The 20,288-nt window shown below is 41.3% G+C and overlaps 1 protein-coding gene across 2 annotated transcripts in view; it reads right to left on the bottom strand.

Annotated features, from left to right (window-relative positions):
- Positions 1–20,288, bottom strand: part of KNTC1 (kinetochore associated 1) — a 98,700-nt gene that overhangs the window by 16,276 nt on the left and 62,136 nt on the right. For both annotated transcript variants that reach the window (XM_003806558.5, XM_055096278.1), the window contains 12 exons: positions 19,382–19,510; positions 18,650–18,766; positions 15,681–15,790; positions 12,129–12,336; positions 8,441–8,530; positions 7,329–7,500; positions 7,182–7,240; positions 6,825–7,041; positions 5,435–5,508; positions 4,985–5,195; positions 4,647–4,756; positions 653–699 (listed from right to left, as the gene is read on the bottom strand). In XM_003806558.5, the coding sequence (XP_003806606.1) occupies positions 653–699; positions 4,647–4,756; positions 4,985–5,195; positions 5,435–5,508; positions 6,825–7,041; positions 7,182–7,240; positions 7,329–7,500; positions 8,441–8,530; positions 12,129–12,336; positions 15,681–15,790; positions 18,650–18,766; positions 19,382–19,510 (1,544 nt within the window). The remainder of the gene's footprint in view (positions 1–652; positions 700–4,646; positions 4,757–4,984; positions 5,196–5,434; positions 5,509–6,824; positions 7,042–7,181; positions 7,241–7,328; positions 7,501–8,440; positions 8,531–12,128; positions 12,337–15,680; positions 15,791–18,649; positions 18,767–19,381; positions 19,511–20,288) is intronic.

Below are 20,288 nucleotides of genomic sequence, written 5' to 3'. Positions count from 1 at the left end.
TTCCACGTCTTTTCTATCAGCTCTCCAAGGCTGAGGCTGGACATAGGGCCTCCCAGGCCACTTGGCTTACTTTTGGTTTAGGCTAGAAAGACAAAAAGCTGGCTGGCATGTGAACCACCATGCTCCCTTATCCATGCCTGTGCCAGGCATCATTAATGGATTGCCACATTCGTTCTGACTTGAGCCCAGATAGAGTCTTCTCAAGAATACAAGCCATAACCAATCAGATCTAGCACATTAGATAAAATCAATGTGCCTTTCTAGGCCTCAGTCGTAGGTTAGAAGAGCAAAAAGAATCTGGTGGCCCATATCTGAACCAACCCAGTTTAGCATGGTAAGAGAACATAAAAGGGTCTGGGGCCAAAGTCCTAGCTAAGAAAGAGTTTTCTTCTGCTTGAGAGGCACCTTTCAGCTAAAGGTGTGCTAGGAACCCTCGCCCTCGTAGGAGTTCAGAAATTCTAGATCTTGGCTGGCTCTGATGTTTTCCACTGCAGACTCCTAGCCACGTATTAGTGAACTGATTCATCTCATAGACTCTGACCTGAGTTTTATCAAGAAAGCCCTTTAAAAAAATCAACTGCTGAAAAATGTACTGGTAAGATTTCTATTTTGCATCACGATATAGGTGAATATAAGTAAAGGAAAAGAGTACCTTCGTAGGGCTTCATCTTCTTGAAGTTCAAATAATTCTGATGGTTTCTTTGAAAAGGTAGGAAAAAAAGGTCAAAAACTGAAAAAGTTTATGACTAAACATTCATCTCTCTGAAAATCTATTAGATAAAAAAACCTAATATACGATATTATGTTTACATTGAAAAATTATAACATAAATTATGAAAAGATTTTTGCTTAAATGATGGGTCTACTTATATTTGTTTACTCAACAAATATTCACTGAGCACTTACTATATGATAGACACAATTCTAAGTATATAGATTGCCTGAGTAAATAAAGCAAATGTTCCTGTCCTCCTGGAGCTGACGTGCATTGGATTTTTATTTTTATTTATTTTTATTTTTGGAGACAGGATCTTGCTCTGTCACTCAGGCTGGAGTACAGTGGCACAACCACGGCTCAGTGCAGCTTCAACCTCCTGTGCTCAAGCAATCCTCTTGCCTCAGCCTCCTAAGTAGCTGGGACCACAGGTGCACACCATGGCACCTGGCTAATTTTTTAAATTTTTGTAGAGATGGGGGTCTCACTATGCTGCTCAGGCTGGTCTCAAACCCCTCGCCTCAAACAATCCTCCCACCTCAGCCTCCCAAAGTGCTGAGATTACAGTCATGAGCTACCTTGCCCAGCCCCGTATTAGATAATTTGTAAAAGGAAAAGACTCCATGAATTTTAAATGAGCCATTTGTTAATTCAGTATATATCTATTGGGATTTACAAAGTACTGTACTAGGTGCTATGTATACATGCAGTTTCTGGCCTCAAGGAACTTTTAGTGTGTACCTTGAACTTACATGTAAGTTAAAACATCTGTAAAGGCTGGTTTCTAAAAGTCAACCACATATTCTACGTGGCCAAGATATGTTTCTAACTCCTGTTTCCACTGAAGCACAGTCCATGCTCTTGGTAAATACTTTAAAAATCCTTGTTGAATCAAATGCCAAATGATATAAAAATTGCTAATTAAAAACCTAATGGTGGCCAGGTGCAATGGTTCACACCTGTAATCCCAGCACTTTGGGAGGCCGAGGTGGGTGAATCACCTAAGCTCAGGAGTTCGAGATCAGCCTGGGCAACGTGGCGAAAACCCATCTCTAGTAAAAATACTAAAAAAATTAGCCGGGCACAGGTAATTTTTTAAAAGTAGCTGGGACACCTGCAGTCCCAGCTACTCTGGAGACTGAGGCATGAGAATCACTTGAGCCGGGGAGGCAGAGGCTGTAGTGAACTGAGATCATGCCACTGCTCTAGCCTGGGTGGCTGAATGAGACCCTATCGCAAACAAACAAACAAAACCCTAATGTCATATTACACTATTTGTTTACAAATAGATTTTGTTCCCCCAAGAATATCTGCCTAGGTGGATATAGGAATTATAGAATCTACCTCAAGTTCTGCCTGAAAATTCAGAAGAAATGATACAGAAGATCTGGATTTGCTGAATCCTATCTTAAATTTTAGATGTTAATGATGCTATTTCTTAAAAACTGACATTATGTGCTTCCTGGTGTGATCCTTTGAAAGTAATACATCACCTATACAGTATTGTTGCCAAAAGCACATAACCTGAATCAAATCACAAGAAACATTAGCAGACCCAAAACGAAATATTTTATAAACCAACTGGCCTGTGCTCTTCAAAAACATCAATAAATCAGGTATGCAGGGGTAGAGGAAAGGAGTTGGAAGAGCAATGGAATGTTGTATCATCCTAAAATATTTCCTCTAATAATTACAAAAGGAAAAATAGTAATTATGGAGTAGAGAAACAGACAACACCGTAACCAAGTTACCTAAATTAACATCACCTGTGAGGGCAAAGGGACCTCATGTGCCTCCAAATGTCATACCCTGAGGAGGGCACAACACAACTTATGCAGTATGATGCTAAAAATAAGTAATTTGAGTATTACCATGAGGCAGTATTAGACAAGCGCAAATTGGAGGGCAGCTTATGAAACAGCTGGATTTCACTCTTCAAAAATGTCAATATCATAAAAGACAAGAAAAAGTCACAGAACTGTTACAGATTAAAACAGACTAGAGGCCAAGCACGGTGGCTCACGCCTGTAATACCAGCACTTTGGGAGGCCAAGGTGGAAGGAACATATGAGGCCAGGAGTTCGAGACCAGCCCGGCCAACATGGTGAAACCCCATCTCTACTAAAAGTACAAAAATTAGCTGGGCATGGTGGCGGGCGCCTGTAATCCCAGCTACTCGGGAGGCTGAGACATGAGACTCGCTTGAACCCAGGAGGTGGGGGTTGCAGTGAGCTGATATTGTACCACTGCACTCCAGCCTGAGCAATGGAGCCAGACTCTGTGTCAAAAAAAAAAAAAAAACAGACTAGAGACATGACCAACAAATGCAAGACATAGTCCTAGACAAGATCCTGGACCTGGAGGAGAAAACTGCTTATATAAAAAACGTTATTAGGACAATAGGTGTAACTGCAAAATGGACCATAAATTCAATTATATCACCATTAAATTTCTGATTTTGATAATTATATTATGGTTGGATTAGAGAAAATCCTGTTCTTGGGAAATACACCTTTAAAATATTCAGGGGGTAAGGGGGTATGCCACGTGCAATTCACTCTCCAATGGTTCAGAAAAATATTGTAAGTGTATCAATTATAGAGGAGAGATGAAGCAAATATGGCAAAATGTTAAAAATTCATGGATCTGGGTGAAAGGTGTATATAGGAATTCTTTTTTTACTATTTTTGCATTTTTGTGTACATTTTAAATTATTTCAAAACAAAAAGTTAATCACATGAATCTGAGTAAAAGAACAGGCCATTTCTTTCATACAAGACAGCATCAACTGAAAGGTAAAACAGCTACAAAACAATATTTAAACAAAAAGTAAGCAACCACAGGCCAGGCGTGGTGGCTCACGTCTGTAATCCCAACACTTTGGGAGGCCAAGGCGGGCGGATCACCTGAGGTCGGGAGTTCAAGACCAGCTTGGCCAACATGGTGAAACCCCAACTCTACTAAAAATACAAAAATTAGCTGGCCATAGTGGCGCACACCTGTAACCCCAGCTACTCGGGAAGCTGAGGAGGGAGAATCTCTTGAACCTCGGCAGAGGTTGCTGAGATCATGCCACTGCACTCCAGACTGGATGACAGAGTAAGACTCTGTATCCAAAAAAAAAAAAAGTAAACAATCTCTTTAAAACTTATCAGATAACAGAGGGTAATATAATGAACAAAAGTTCCAGACAGGCATAGTGGCTTATGCCTGTAATCCCAGCATTTTGGGAAATCGAGGCGGGAGGCTCACTTGAGGCCAGGAGTTTGAGACCCGCCTGGCCAACAAAGTGAGAGACCCTGTCTCTACAAAACAAACAAACAAAAAAAACAAAACATTAGCCACACATGGTGATGCACACGTGTAGTCCCAGCTACTCGGGAGGCTGAGGTGGGGAGGACTGCTTGAGCCTAGGAATTCGAGTCTGCAGTAAGCCGTGATTGTGCCATTGCACTTGCCAGGGTGACAGAGCGAAACTCTGTCTTTAAAAAACAAACAAAAGAGGCCAGGTGCGGTGGCTCACGCCTGTAATCCCAGCACTTTGAGAGGCTGAGGCAGGAGGATCACAAGGTCAGGACTTCGAGGTTAGTCTGACCAACATGGTGAAACCCCGTCTCTACCAAAAATACAAAAATCAGCTGGGTGTGGTAGCAGGCGCCTATAATCCCAGCTACTCGGGAGGCTGAGGCAGGAGAATCACTTGCACCCAGGAGGCAGAGGTTGCAGTGAGCCGAGACCGCGCCATTGCACTCCAGCCTGGGCAACAAGCAAGACTCCATCTCAAAAACAAAACAAACAAAGAAACTTCCTTCTTTGAAGAGTCTGTGCTCCTAATTAGAAGGCTGTATCATGTGGGATAAATATTTAGCCTTTGAGAAGAAGCCATCGGTGCATACTCAACTCCAGATGCTCTTGGGCAGCAAGTACTTACTTCACCAGGTTTTGTTGAAGGGCATAGCCATTTTTCCAACAACATGTCCCAGACTTTTTCCAAATTAATTTCATTGACTTCGGCTATTTCTTTAGCTGCTGCATGAATATCTAAGATATTCAAAATAAAGAAAAGAAAAACTCAAGTTTTAAATATTTATATTGAATACTTATATGTGTATGTGTATATATGCACATGCATACACATATAAGTATGTTTAAGTATATACATATATAAGCATATGTAAGTAATATATATGTACACGTACATATATACATAAAACTGAGAATCAAAATAATAGCTTTTCTTGGACAACAAAAAAATTGTTTTGTCCTCACCAGGATAATCTGTGCCAGATGAATTCTGAATTCTTTGATTGATGCTAGGATGTTCGTAGAGACTGACAATAAGATGTGCTGGCTTTCCGATCACTCTTAAATATTCCTCAGTGTTCAGCTTGTGGGCTATGAGCACAGCTTCTGTGCCCGATCGCCGGTACTGGATATGAAGCTTCTTCAACAAAGCCTCGGCTTTTTCACGTTTTTCGTCCTTTTAAACAATTCCAAGCAAAAAGAAAATCTTACTTTGTAAGCCTCAGTTGAAGCCAAGCATCCATCTTTATCAATCACAATCCCTCCCCGCTTCCTCAGTTATGTTCCTAAGCATCTACATAAAGCCTTGGTCTTCCTTCTCCATTTTAGGCACCAGGGCAGCATGAGAAGGTAAATTAAGCTAGTACAATTTAATTAGGAAGAAGAGAAGCCGCCAATCTGATAGTTCAGACACACCTGCGATGGGATATTCTGTAGCCATCTCTCAGCTAAATAAAGGCAGAATTTCAAAGCAGACATCTTGAAGGAACCTAAAATAAATAAATAAATAAATAAAGATTTACAGGCAAATCTTAATCTTTTCAAGAAAATGTATTTTGGTCAAATTAGCAACTTTTTAAAAATTACAAAAATGCATACTCATGGCTGGGCACAGTGGCTCATATTTGTAATCCCAGCACTTTGGGAGGCCAAGGCAAGTGGATCGCCTGAGGTCAGGAGTTTGAGACCACCCTGGCCAACACGGAAGAACCCTGTCTCTACTGAAAATACAAAAATTAGCTGGGCATGGTGGTGCATGCCTGTAGTCCCAGCTACTCGAGAGGCTGAGGCAGAGGTTGCAGTGAGCCAAGATCACGCCACTGCACTCCAAACTGGGCGACGGAGCAAGACTCTGTTTAAAAAAAAAAAAAAAAAGCCCACCAGGGCCCTCTCATCAGATTCCATTCCTATTCTCTAGATTCTTATATGCCTTTAGGAGTTTTCTGTGTGTGTTTGTCAGTCTGTGTTCACACATGCATGCATGTGCATCTTAACCCTAATGGGTAATACCATACATATTCTAGTATAATTTGCTGTTCTCACTTCATATCTTGGATATCTCTCCAAATCAGCCCCATAATATTTCGTTCTATGAATACACCCTATTTTCTAACCAGTTCCTGACCTGAGCATTTTTTAAAAAGTCACTTTCAACTTTTGTTACAACCAAAAATGTAGCAGTGAGTGCCTATGCTTGTGCACCTGTTTGGTTATGTGAGACTATCTAAAGATTCCTCATTGAAAGTGCGATTGGGCCAGGTGCAGTGGCTCACGCCTGTAATCCCAGCACTTTGGGAGGCCGAGGCGGGCGGATCACGAGGTCAAGAGATCGAGATCATCCTGGCCAACATGGTGAAACCCCATCTCTACTAAAAATACAAAAATTAGCTGGGCATGGTGGCGCGCACCTGTAGTCCCAGCTACTCGGGAGACTGAGGCAGGAGAATCACTTGGACCCGGGAGGTGGAGGTTGCGGTGAGCCAAGATCATGCCACTACACTCCAGCCTGGCGACAGAGCAAGACTCCATCTCAAAAAAAAAAAAGAAAGTGTGATTGGATATTAAAAGTACCCATCACTGCCTATTCCTAGCAAAGGTCACATCCCAAAGAAGGCACAAGGACAAGTTGGAAATTGCCTGCCTCCCTGCCCATGCCCACTGCCCTTGAGCGTTTCAGCATTCACCACAGTTAAGAGAGCAAGCAAATACATTTGAAAACTACCATCCTGCTTCTCCTTAAAGATGCAAAAAGAGTACTTTTTTTTTTTTTTTTTTTTAACTACAATTTTAAAAGAAGAGCTCTTACCTTCAGGGATATCCTGGGCAAGGCTGATGGCAATAGCTACAGCCCACTCTGGGTTGACTATAGAGAGTAAGTAGGATTCGATGGTCTGCGTGATCTTAGTTATTTCCTTGTTAATCAGTGTTGAGGATTTAGCTTGTGTTAACTTCAGGAGCTTTGGCTTCAGTTTTTTTTCGAAAACGTGTTTTGCTGTAGACACGTACAGAGTGTCCAGAGAGAACTTCAAAGAAAAGGAAGGTTTATGGCTGAAGCACATATTCACATATAAGGTTTTACATGAAAGCAGCAGAAAAATCTTCTATACGGGGTCAGAATTAATTACAGGATACAGAAATGTCTTACAATGTTTTAACCCATTACCTTCATTAATTTCGAAATTAAGAGCAATGTTGGGAAAGATTCTTCACTGAGTTCTGTAGCTAGAAAGGAAACAAGGAAAGTATGATTTGCTTAAGAAAAAAAATTTGGCTATCCAGTAAAATTCATAAAAAGTTAATGAACACATACAGAGAATTTTCCAGAAGTTCTGTGCTGTGCCAAAGAATATCAGGTGAAAAGGCAGTCTAGTTTGGGCAGCTGATGGCAAAGTTATGACATGTTCCAACATATACTGATATTCTAGATCCACGGGAGGAGAAATTCTTCTGTATGACTTCAAATGTTTCAGAATACTCAATGCCTATATTAAAATAAAAAACTTTTGTCCAGTAAGAGTAACCCAATCCTAAACTGTCATAAAATCATCTAACAGTATACCATCAAAAGTTTCCATTCCTGAGACCATCTTGTTTTCAGAAAGAGGATCAAAACCTTTTCTAGTATTCTCTTTAACATTATTCATCTAAACTATAATTTATATACAATGATTAAAGGAATCCTATGAGGAGAAACCACTGGTGCCCTGTTGTTGGTAGATGTTTTGTAAATAAGAGCTTGACAGTTATCTGCTCTTCAAATAATTTGAGATATAATTCAAAATACTTGATTTCATTTTAAATATAGAGGCTACAGATCTAAATTCTCTACGCTCTTATCTTTCCTATGTTTATATTTTATATTAGGGAACTTTGTATAATCTTTTGAATTGATATATTTTCTTATATAATAAGTCTTATTAACATATTAAAATATTTCTAAAATATTAATTTCTAAAATCAAATTAAAAAGTATAAAAGCCACTATGACCAAAATTCAGAAACGATGAAGAAGTTAATGAAAGTACTGAGACATAATTGAGTAGGTCTTGGACCTACCCATTAATACACAGAGCTGACCTAACTCTCAGTCCCATGGCCTTTTTCACTTCCTACATGGCAAATGTTGCCTTAATTCTTCACAATTAGTTCTGTCGTGACTTCATACTCTTCGACAGCAGGAGAGGTTATTTAAATCACCTCAAAACAGCAAAAAAAGGATGAAGATAAGTGATAAAATAGGAATGTCATGAAAAGCTTTTTCTTTTTTTAAAGATTTGTAAAGATTTTTAAAAACCTAAAATAAACCACAGAGTTTAAAGGGAATTCAATAGATAATTTGGAAAGGCCCTGGATAATGATATGATTTATGATCCAAATAAAAGCAGAAAGATGATTTTTACATCTTTGATATATTTGTCATACCTGATTAATATTAATATTGGTTATCTTTTCATCAGCTCGTTCTATAACTTTCAAGACAACTTCAATCATTTCATAGTCATAAGGATCCAACTGTATAAAAACAAAAATATATCAAAACTTGATAAGACTTTGCCATGTTGAAATTTTATTCAATTACAATAATCAGCACAGATTACAAATATAAAAATCTCACTGCACTACATTGTTAAATTAATTACTCCCTTAAAAATGAGCTACAATCGGCCGGGCACGGTGGCTCACGCCTGTAATCCTAGCACTTTGGGAGGCCGAGGCGGGTGGATCACGAGGTCAGGAGATCGAGACCATCCTGGCAAACACGGTGAAACCCCGTCTCTACTAAAAATACAAAAAAAAATTAGGGCGTGGTGGCGGGCACCTGTAGTCCCAGCTACTCGGGAGGCTGAGGCAGGAGAATGGTGTGAACCCGGGAGGCGGAGCTTGCAGTGAGCTGAGATTGCGCCACTGCACTCCAGCCTGGGTGACAGAGCGAGACTCCATCTCAAAAATAAATAAATAAATAAAAATATTTTAAGAGCTACAATTTTCTCACCTCTAAAATTACCTGTGAGGATAAACATACATGCTAAAAAAAGGTCTCAAAGGCTGTTTTTAAAAGCTGCACAAGGCAGTCTTGTTTTAATAAAGAAGGATGCTCTTGCCTGTAATCCCAGCACTTTGGGAGGCCAAGGCGGGTGGATCACCTGGGGTCAAGAGTTCAAGACCAGCCTGGCCAACAGGGTGAAACCCCATCTCTACCAAAAATACAAAAATTAGCTGGGTGTGGTGGCATTCACCTGTAGTCCCAGCTACTTGGGAGGCTGAGGCAGGAGAATTGCTTGAACCTGGGAGGTGGAGGTTGCAGTGAGCTGAGATCACGCCACTGCTCTCCAGGCTGAACAAAAGAACCAGACTATGTCTCAAAAAAAAAGAAGGAAGCTCTTAAGATACTAAAAGCATAGAAAGGGTAGGGGTATGGTCAAAATTTTATAAGATTTTGAAATTAAAGTTCCCTTTCTTTCATTTACGATGGGAAAATTGGAACAGAAAGAAACTGATCCTTTTCTTAGAAATGACATGAGTAAAACTGTGGGCCTCCAAGCAAGTTTCTCAAAGGATTCTGTTTTAGCTCTAACTATATACTATAGTGCAAGAATTAATTGTGTGGCATATATACATATTAACACAAAAAGAAAGGAAGTCAGGCTGGGTACAGTGGCTCATGCCTGTAATCCCAACACTTTGGGAGGCTAAGGCAGGTGGATCACCTGAGGTCAGGCATTTGAGACCAGCCTGGCCAACATGGCGAAATCCTGTCTCTATTAAAAATACAAAAATTAGCCGGCGTGGTAGTGCGTGCCTGTAGTCCCAACTACTCAGGAGGCAGAGGCAGGAGAATCGCTTGAACCCAGGAGGCGGAGGTTGCAGTGAGCCAAGATCGTGCCATTACACTCCAGCCTGGACAACGGGGTGAGATTTCATCTCAAAACAACAACAACAACAACAACAACAACAACAAAAACAAAAAAAGGAAGTCTTCTCTTTGTTCTTTCTACCCACACACCATTACTTTTTTCCTTTTTATTTTTGACACAGAGTCTCGCTCTGTCACCCAGGCTGGAGTGCAGTGGTGCAATCACAACTCACTGCAGCCTTGACCTCCTGGGCTCAAGCAATCCTCCCCTCTTCAGCTTCCCAAATAGCTGGGACTACAGGCACGTACCACTAGGCCTAACTAATTAAAAAAAATTTTTTGTAGTGACAAATTCTTACTATGTTCCCCAGGCTGGCCTATTTTTTAAATGCCAACAAAAGTCGCATGAAAAACAACATTGAACAAAGTGGGAAGATGAAATATTGTTACCTAGAAATTTTGAGCAATCTATGTAATTTTTGGCTGAATTGCAAGCAAAATATAAAACTGAAATATTTATTTCAGGCTTAAAATTTTATTTCCAGGCTGGGCACAGTGGCTCATGCCTGTAATTCCAGCACTTTGGGAGGCTGAGGCAGGTAGATCACCTGAGGTCAGGAGTTCATGACCAGCCTGACCAACATGATGAAACCCTATTGCTGCTAAATACAAAAAATTAGCTGGACGTGGTGGCGCATGCCTGTAATCCCAGCTAGTTGGAAGGTTGAGGCAGGAGAACCCAGGAGGCAGAGGCTACAGCGAGCCGAGACTGCGCCATTAGACTACAGCCTGGACAACAAGAGCAAAACTCCATCTCAGAAAAAAAAAAAAAAATTTTTTTCCCTGCCATTCACCTTCATTTCTCCATTAAACTACCCCCTGACCAAACATTCCAATTCTCAGAAGATCAGAAGATCTCCTAAACAAATACTGAGCAGAAGCCAGGTGTAGTCCCTGTAGTTCCAGCTACTCAGGAGGCTGAACAGGACGATCACTTGAGCCCAGGAGTTAGAGGCCAACCTGGGCAATATAGTGAGACCCCCTTCTCTTAAAAAAAACTAAAAAACAAATCAGACAAAAGTATAAAAATATGTATGAAGATATTAATTATAACAATTTATAATAATAAAATTTACCCAGCCATACCCAGATAACACAGTGAGATTCATCTGCACAAAAAAAATTTTTTTTAATTTAAAAAATTTTAAAAATTAAAAAAATTACTGGGGTATGGCGGCATGCACCTACAGTTCCAGCTATCTGGGAGGCTGAGGTAGAAGGATCACTTGAGCCCAGGAGGTCAAGGCTGCCATGAGCCATGTTCACACCACTGCACTCCAGCCTGGGTGACAGTGAGACCCTATCTCAAATTAAAAAAAAAAAAGTTTAAATGTCTAACCATAAAAGCCTGGTTAAATACGGCATGTTTTATCCATATAATGGAATAATAGTTATGCATCTGTCAAAAATGACGGTTCACTGGGCCTGGTGGCTCACCTCTGTATTCCTAGCACTTTGGGAGGCCAAGGTGGGAGGATCACTTGAGGCCAGGAGTTTGAAACCAGCCTGGACAACATGGTGAAATTCCATCTCTACTAAAAATACAAAAATGAGCCAGGCATGATGGTGCACACCTGTAATCCCAGCTATTCGGGAGGCTGAGGCTGGAGTATCACTTGAGCCCAGGACATAGAGGCTGTAGTGAGTCACATTCATACCACTGCACTCCAGCCTGGGCAACAGAGCAAGACCTTGTCTCAAAAAAAAAAAAAAGAAAAGAAAAAGAAAAAAGACATTTCCGGCAGGACCATGAAAAAGATGAAAAAGAAATTGTTTCTTTTGAGATAGATGTGTATGTAATGACATATAATGACCATATGTTAAGTGAAAAAAGAGGGTCACAGAAGAGTATATTTAGTTTAAGATAGTTACTACACCACACTATTAACATCTTCATCTCTAGGGAGTGGAGTTATAGGGAAATTGCTTGTTTTGATTTATACATTTCTCTCTAGCTCATATAAATTCAAAGAATGTGTAAGGTTTTCAAAAATCTGGGGAAGAAAAGCTATTTCTATTTTGAAAAATGGGAAAATTGTATTTAACTGTGTTAAAAATATAGAAATCAAGAGAATATTTCAAATTAAAAGTTGATAAAAATATAGACTTATACATCCAATTTGTTACTAATGTATCTAATTATTAAGGGTGGGAGGGATGGCTGAGATGACCCGATTCATTTCACTGTGTGTCTACCTTATGTAGTATTCCACTAAGACTGATGACCAAATCTTTTGCGCTCGTCAGTAAAGGAACCATCTCAAGGGCTTTGGCCAGGAGTTTGGGATGCCGCCGCTTTGCAGAGTCCATGCTTGCATCTCCCTGGCCTTGGCCGGCATTTGTGTTGTGGAGCAGCGTTTCAATGAAGAGCTGAAGAACTGCATCGCAGTCCAACTGAAATGTGCTAAAAGAAGCATTCAATACACACCAGTCTCCCAAACTGCAGGCATTTCCATGCAAAGTATCTGACAAAACACTTGGGTACATGCTTCCATTGTTGAAATTTAACCTTGTCATTGTCCAGTCTCAAAATCAGACAAACTACCTGTCATCAAAGCTAATTATTGCCTTTTAAAAATCAGATATTAGGCCGGGTGCAGTGGCTCACACCTGTAATCCCAGCACTTTGGGAGGCCAAGGTGAACAGATCACGAGGTCAGGAGTTTGAGACCAGCCTGGCCAACATAGTGAAACCCCATCTCTACTAAAAATACAAAAATTAGCCAGGCATGGTGGCGCATGGCTGTAGTCCCAGCTACTCGGGAAGCTGAGGCAGGAGAATTGCTTGAACCCGGGAGGTGGAGGTTGTGGTGAGCCAAGATTGCATCACTGCACTCCAGTTTGGGCAACAGAGCAAGACTCCATCTCAAAAAAAAAAAAAAAAAAAAAAAATCAGGTATTATTCCTGGTGGGTGTGTAAACTGTTAGAATATTGGAGAGAAATCTGTAATAAAATTGAAAATATTTATGCTCTTTAGTATAAAAATGCAACATTTACAAATTTCACCTAAGAAGAAAAATATACATGTTAGTAAGGATGTCTTCTGCAGCAACTCTTTGTAATGATTAAAAGCTGAAAACAGTTTATATCTATAAGTGCCTACACATCAAAAAAGTAGAAAAAATTCATAAACAACCTAACAATACATCTTAAAGAAGTAGAAAAGGAAGAGCAAACCAAACAAAATTAGTAAAAGAAAAGAAGTAATAAAGATCAGAGCAGAAATAAATGAAATTGAAACAAAAACAATACCAAGGATCAACAAAACAAAAAGTTGGATTTTTTTTGTTTTTTTGAGACAGGGTCTCATTCTGTTCCCCAGGCTAAAGTGCAGCGGCATGATCAAGGCTCACTGCAGTCTCAAACTCCTGGGCTCAAGTAATCCTCCCACCTCAACCTCTCAAGTAGCTGGAACTACAAGCATGCGCCACAACACTTCAGTGAATTTTTTTACCTTTGTAGAGATGGGGCTCTCACTATGTCACCAAGGCTGGTCTCCAACTCCTGGCCTCAAGCGATCCTCCTGCCTTGGCCCCTCAAAGTGTTGGGATTATAGGCGTTAGCCACCATAGCTGGCCAAAAAGCTGTTTTTTTTTTTTTTTTAATATAAAAAAAATTAGGCTGGGCACGTGATTCACGCCTGTAATCCCAGCACTTTGGGAGGCCGAGGCAGGTGGATCACGAGGTCAGGAGTTGGAGACCAGCCTGACCAATATGGTGAAACCCCATCTCTACCAAAAATACAAAAATTAGGCCAGGCACGGTGGCTCACGCCTGTAATCCTAGCACTTTGGGAGGTCGAGACGGGTGGATTGCCTGAGCTCAGGAGCTCAAGACCAGCCTGGGTAACATGGTGAAACCCGGTCTCTACTAAAATACAAATAATTAACCTGGCGTGGTGGCATGCGCCTGTAATCCCAACTACTCAAGAGGCTGAGGCAGGAGAATCGCTTGAACCCAGGAGGTGGAGGTTGCAGTGAGACAAGATTGCACCACTGCACTTCAGGCTGGGTGACAGAGCGAGACTCCATCTCAAAAAAAAAAAAAAAAAAAGAATCTGGTTACTATAGACAAAATGACAACTGAAATGCCTTTTTAGACCCTATTAATAACACAGTGATAGTTTAATTTGCTATACAGCATAACTAAAGTATCAATAAAAGGCTTAAGTACCACCATTTCCAAGTCACTCTCTGATATTCTAAAGGTTATCTAAATTTATTCAGATACACTGCCTGAGGCAGAAGTGTCACTATCATATGAATACAAATCATCAATGCCACGTAAGTAGAATAATTATGAAATGAACTTGACATTATAGCTATTTAAATTTCAAAAAAGTGTCCTGCACCATAAAACATCACAGAAGAATCTAGCAGAAGTTCAAATTAATAAAAAAGATAAGAGTGTGCATACCCTATTCTGGATTTATAACACTCTAAACTGAAGAATGACATAGTTTTGTTATTTCAAACTACTCTTTTAAGTCAGTGCTCCTTCGAGCTATGGGCAGCCTATAGTCCTTGACTTACAGGTACTAGATGGTGACAGCCACGGTCTTTCCCCACTATCCACAGAGACAAAGAACTAGATGCCTGCCCAGTGCAGGAAATGTACCAAGCAGTTTCATTCTCAATAACTCAGATTCCATTAATCTGTTACAAATCAGATGGAGGTTATAGCACCCATAATATTTTAGAAGCAGTCATTAATAATTTGACCTTGAGCAGGTCACATACTATGGGTTTGTTTTCTCATATATCAACTGGCAACATATGCAATAAGAACTACAAAAATTAAATGAGGTGACATATCTGAAAGCATTCTGAAACCAGAAAACGAGTCCTTGTATTTACTAGACAGAAACATCTGAGATATAAATTACAAATCATTTATCCCTACTCATCAAAGTCAGCTGAATCTATAAATAACACATTTTATCTTAGTTCTAAAAATTCTTGTTCAGGCGCAGTGGCTCACGCCTATAATCCCAGTACTTTGGGAGGCCGAGGCGGGTGAATCACTTGAGGTCAGGAGTTCGGGACCAGCCTGGCCAACATGGTGAAACCCCATCTCTATTAAAAATATAAAAATTAGCCAGGCGTGGTGGTGCATGCCTGTAATTCCAGCTACTTGGGAGGTTGAGGCCAGAGAATGGCTTGAAGGTGGAGGTTGCGGTGAGCTGAGATTACGCCACTGCACTCCAGCCTGGGTGACAGAGGGAGACTCCGTCTCAAATAAAGAAATTAAATAAAAATAAAAATTCTTTTATAAACATTTTTGATAGGAAATTAGAAATTCTCCCTAAATCATACTTTTCATTAATTTTTAAGATTACTTTGCTCCCTAGTTAACCTGATTTAGAAGTTTATTACTCAGAAGAATATTCTCCAACTTTTCTGATCATAGGAATCACCTGAGCTCCTATTAGAGACCAGCGATTTCTAGGTCTTGGTCCAGACCCACTGAGTCAGAACTGCCAGAGAGGCCCAGAAACCTGCATTTGAAATCAAGTGCCCTAGGCAATGCTTATCAGGAGACAAGTTTGGGAAACACTAAATGGTGAATTTAAATGGTGGTATCATAAGAGACTCTAATCTGATTTCATATTTACTCAGTTTGGGAATGAGCAAAAGAAAATAGCGGTCTACGGACCTCATAAAATAATCATCGTTATTACTGTGTTCTTGCAATAAGAATTACCAGTTTGTTAACAGCAAAAATACCGTTAATGTTTAAAGAATTACCTGCAATATTCCAAAATGAGGCTTGTGTCCATATCTATATTCTCCACAAGAGCTTTAATGAGGTCTTTCTTGGTGAGAAAATGTTGCCTGAAAACTGGTTGAAAAGAAATCTAGAAATGAAAAGAAAAAAACAAACCAAAAAAACCCTCTACACTGAAATGTATCAGAGTAAGGGCAACATCATGACTTGCCTTCTTAGTATCCTTTTTTAAAAAGAAACATTTGTCTATAGCTCCTCCAACCTCACACTACCCAACCCAGCCATCATTCTGAGATTTGAGGTGTACATGGGTCTGAAACTCCTCTTAGTCATCCTAACCATTGCCTCTTCATCTGAAAAGTTTGATTGTTAATGTCAACAGAACACCAGTTCCATTACTGCAGAAGAATTAAGCTTCAAAACATATAGCATTTCTGTACTGATTACCTTTCTGATAAGTCAATTGTTAGCAAATAAAATGTCTTATATTTTTGGTAAAGGAAACAGGGTTTTGGCTCATGCCTATAATCCCAGCACTGTGGGAGGCTGAGGCGGGTGGATCACTTGAGGTCAGGAGTTTGAGACCAGCTTGGCCAACATGGAAACCTTGTCTCTACAAAAAAATACAAAACAATTAGCTGGGCATGGTGGTGCATGCCTGTAGTCCCAGCTACTCAGGAGGCTAAGCTGGGAGGATCACTTAGGCCCTAGAGGTCAAGGCTGCAGTGAGCCATGATAATGCCACTGCACTCCAGCCTGGGTGACAGAATGAGATCTTGTCAAAGACAAGATTGCGCCCTGGCTGCTTGTCTGTTCTTTTACATGTCAAAAATAAAGCTCAAGGCTGGGCGCGGTAGCTCACGTCTGTAATCCCAGCACTTTGGGAGGCCGAGGTGGGCGGATCACGAGGTCAAGAGATGGGAGACCATCCTGGCCAATACAGTGAAACCCTGTCTCTACTAAAATACAAAAAATTAGCCGGGCGTGGTGGTGCATGCCTGTAGTCCCAGCTACTTGGGAGGCTGAGGCAGGGGAATTGCCCGAGCCCGGGAGGCGGATGTTGCAGTGAGCCGAGATTATCCCACTGCACTCCAGCCTGGCAAAAGAGCAAGACTCTGTCTCAAAAAAAAAAAAAAAAAAAAAGAAAAGAAAAAAAGAAAGAAAAATAAAGGCCATTTACGTCCCCTCTGCTAGTGTGTCCGGAATTGGTGGGTTCTTGGTCTCACTGACTTCAAGAATGAAGCCGCGGACCCCCCGAGGTGAGTGTTACAGCTCTTAAGGTGGCGCGTCTGGAGTTTGTTCCTTCTGATGTTCAGATGTGTTCGGAGTTTCTTCCTTCTGGTGGGTTCGTGGTCTCGCTGGCTCAGGAGTGAAGCTGCAGACCTTCGCAGTGAGTGTTACAGCTCTTAAGGCAGAGCGTCTGGAGTTGTTCCTTCCTCTCGGTGGGCTCGTGGTCTTCACTCAGGAAAGAAGCTGCAGATCTTCATGTGAGTCTCACAGCTCATAAAAACAGCGTGGACCCAAAGAGTGAGCAGTAGCAAGATTACTGCAAACAGCTAAAGAACAAAGCTTCCACGGTGTGGAAGGGGACCCGAGCGGGTTGCCAGTGCTGACTCGGGCACCCTGCTTTTATTCCCTTATCTGGCCCCACCCACATCCTGCTGATTGGTAGAGCCGAGTGGCCTGTTTTGACAGGGCGCTGATTGGTGCGTTTACAATCCCTGAGCTAGATACAAAGGTTCTCCACGTCCCCATCAGATTAGTTAGATACAGAGTTTCGACACACAGGTTCTCCAAGGCCCCACCAGAGCAGCTAGATACAGAGTGTCGATTGGTGCATTCACAAACCTTGAGCTAAACACAGGGTGCTGATTGGTGTGTTTACAATCCCTGAGCTAGATATAAAGACTCTCCACGTCCCCACCAGACTCAGGAGCCCAGCTGGCTTCACCTAGTGGATCCCGCACTGGGGCTGCAGGTGGAGCTGCCTGCCAGTCCCGCGCCGTGCGCTCACACTCCTCAGCCCTTGGGTGGTCCATAGGACTGGGCGCCGTGGAGCATGGGGCGGCATTTGTCGGGGAGGCTCGGGTTGCACAGGAACCCACGGAGGCGGGGGAAGGCTCAGGCATGGCGGGCTGCAATCCCAAGGCCTGCCCCGTGGGAAGGCAGCTAAGGCCCGGCGAGAAATCGAGCACAGCGCCAGTGGGCTGGTACTGCTGGGGGACCCAGTACACCCTCTGCAGCCGCTGGCCCGGGTGCTAAGCCCCTCACTGCCCGGGGCCGGCAGGGCCGGCCGGCCGCTCCGAGTGCAGGGCCCGCCGGCCGCTCCGAGTGCAGGGCCTGCCAAGCCCACATCCACCCGGAACTCCAGCTGGCCCGCAAGCGCCGTGCGCAGCTGGGTTCCTGCTCGCGCCTCTCCCTCCACACCTCCCTGCAAGCTGAGGGAGCCGGCTCTGGCCTTGGCCAGCCCAGAAAGGGGCTCCCACAGTGCAGCGGCAGGCCGAAGGGCTCCTCAAGTGCCGCCAAAGTGGGAGCCCAGGCAGAGGAGGCGCCGAGAGCGAGCGAGGGCTGTGAGGACTGCCAGCACACTGTCACCTCTCACTAGGAGTTCTTGAAGCATGGTATATAGCTGTATATACATTTTAATATTATCTTTAAATAACAGCAGCAGAAAACAAAAGTATGAGGCTAAAGGCTAGGCCTGAAATAGCATAAATGTCAATTGATAGTAGATATATACCTATAAATGAGAAAGTTAAGCAGCTGAAAATGTCAGGCCCCTTTTAATTTCCTTAAAAATACAGAAAAAAGGAAATGAGGCAAAAAGTTCCTTATTTCTTTGAAAGCACCTATGTGTGTAGTTAATAAAATGTATGAAGCAGTACACATACACTCTCCTCCCAAAAGTAAAGAACAACAAAATCTTTGTTTTAAATTTTCCAAGCGGGTAATTAACAGAATCGATGACAGCAGTACAAAGAATACTCACACCAAGTTTACCAAGACGAATGCCCCACTGGGCATCAGTACTGAGTTCACGGAACTTAAGCCCCATTTCTATTTCCTGATAGAGACTTGCCAGCTCAGAGCCCACCAGAGATATTGCCTAAAAAATTAAAAGAGAATTAAAGTTCAATCGTAAGTAGAATGTATTCTTATAACACCTTTTAGATGAAATGCAACAATAAAAATCATAACTTTGTGATAACCGTGTAGAATGTTACATATTATTTTGTACACAGTCGTTACTTCTTATGTAATATTTAGGTAATTCAGGTTTTCGTATAATGCTATACATTTAGCCTGGCTTTCCTTTATAATAAAAGGCCAAATTTTAGTTATCTTGCAAGAAAATCCCCATAAAAGGCAAATTTTAACACAATATCCAAGAGAAATTTTCTATCTGTTAAACTTATCCTACAAAAACAAACTGATTCATGGGTCTAGGGTTTCAACTACACCAAAATAAGATTTGAGGTTCTAAGGGTGTACACAGATTTTAAGAAATTAAAAAACTGTAATTCTTTGGGTTGAACAATGCTCATAACTTGCATATACAGGCAACAGTATGTCACCAGTCAAGCAGAAGCTGGTAGAAATCACGAGTTAGCTCAACATTTCTTCTACTAAATCTTTAAAAACAGGTGGCAAACCCAACTTCATTTCTCCCCCCCAATCTTGAATACTTCAAGAATTGAAGGTGTGCTTCCTTAGGACATACCAAGATTTTGTCGTAATTCTGCCATGCTTTATCTATGAGCTTCCAGAGATTTTCAAACACATCTTTTTGAGGTAAGAGAGTGCAGTAACCCAACGCCAGGTCAAGATCTACCAAGCGACAATTAAATACCTACAGGAAGAAACCAGCAAAAGAAGCAAATTCTTCACAATCAAAACAGAATTAACTTTGTTCACAAAGGGCAGAAATACAAATAAAGAGGAATAATTTTAATGTATAATTAAAAAAAACTTTTTAAAGAAAAAAAAAACAGAATTCAGTGTCTCAAGGTTTATTTACCACTAAATTGAATTATAGACACTACAGAAGAAGAAGTGTTTCATGAAAAGTTATAGTAACATAGTTCTAATGTGTTTGCTTAGGTTTAATGTCCTTTATCACTATCCAAAGAGTAAGGAAAGCAACTACAAGTTCTATAGGGCACTGAAATATTTAGGGGTAAAGAGCTATAATGTATGTAACTAAATCCTAAATACAAAAAATATATACAAAATATGAAATGATTTTATATATAAATAGAAAAATAGAGAAAGAGAGAGCATGCCAGAAAATGATAAAACAGTAAACAGTATACCAAAGATCTCTGTGCTATTCTTAAAATTTTCCTGAAACTTTGAAATTATCTCCAAATAAAAAATTTTAGGCCAGGTGCGGTGGTTCATGCCTATAATCCCAGCACTTTGGGAGGCCGAGGAGGGTGGATCACAAGGGTCAGGAGATCAAGACCATCCTGGCTAACACAGTGAAACCCGGTCTCTACTAAAAATACCAAAAATTAGCCAGGCGTGGTGGTGGGCACCTGTAGTCCCACCTACTCAGGAGGCTGAGGCAGGAGAATGGCGTGAATCCGGGAGGCGGAGCTTGCAGTGAGCCGAAATCGCGCCACTGC

Source organism: Pan paniscus, chromosome 10 (assembly GCF_029289425.2).
Source record: "Pan paniscus chromosome 10, NHGRI_mPanPan1-v2.0_pri, whole genome shotgun sequence".
Classification (NCBI taxonomy): Eukaryota; Metazoa; Chordata; class Mammalia; order Primates; family Hominidae; genus Pan; species Pan paniscus.
Note: the sequence above shows the minus strand (reverse complement) of the source record. Positions and strands in the feature narration are given on the sequence as shown.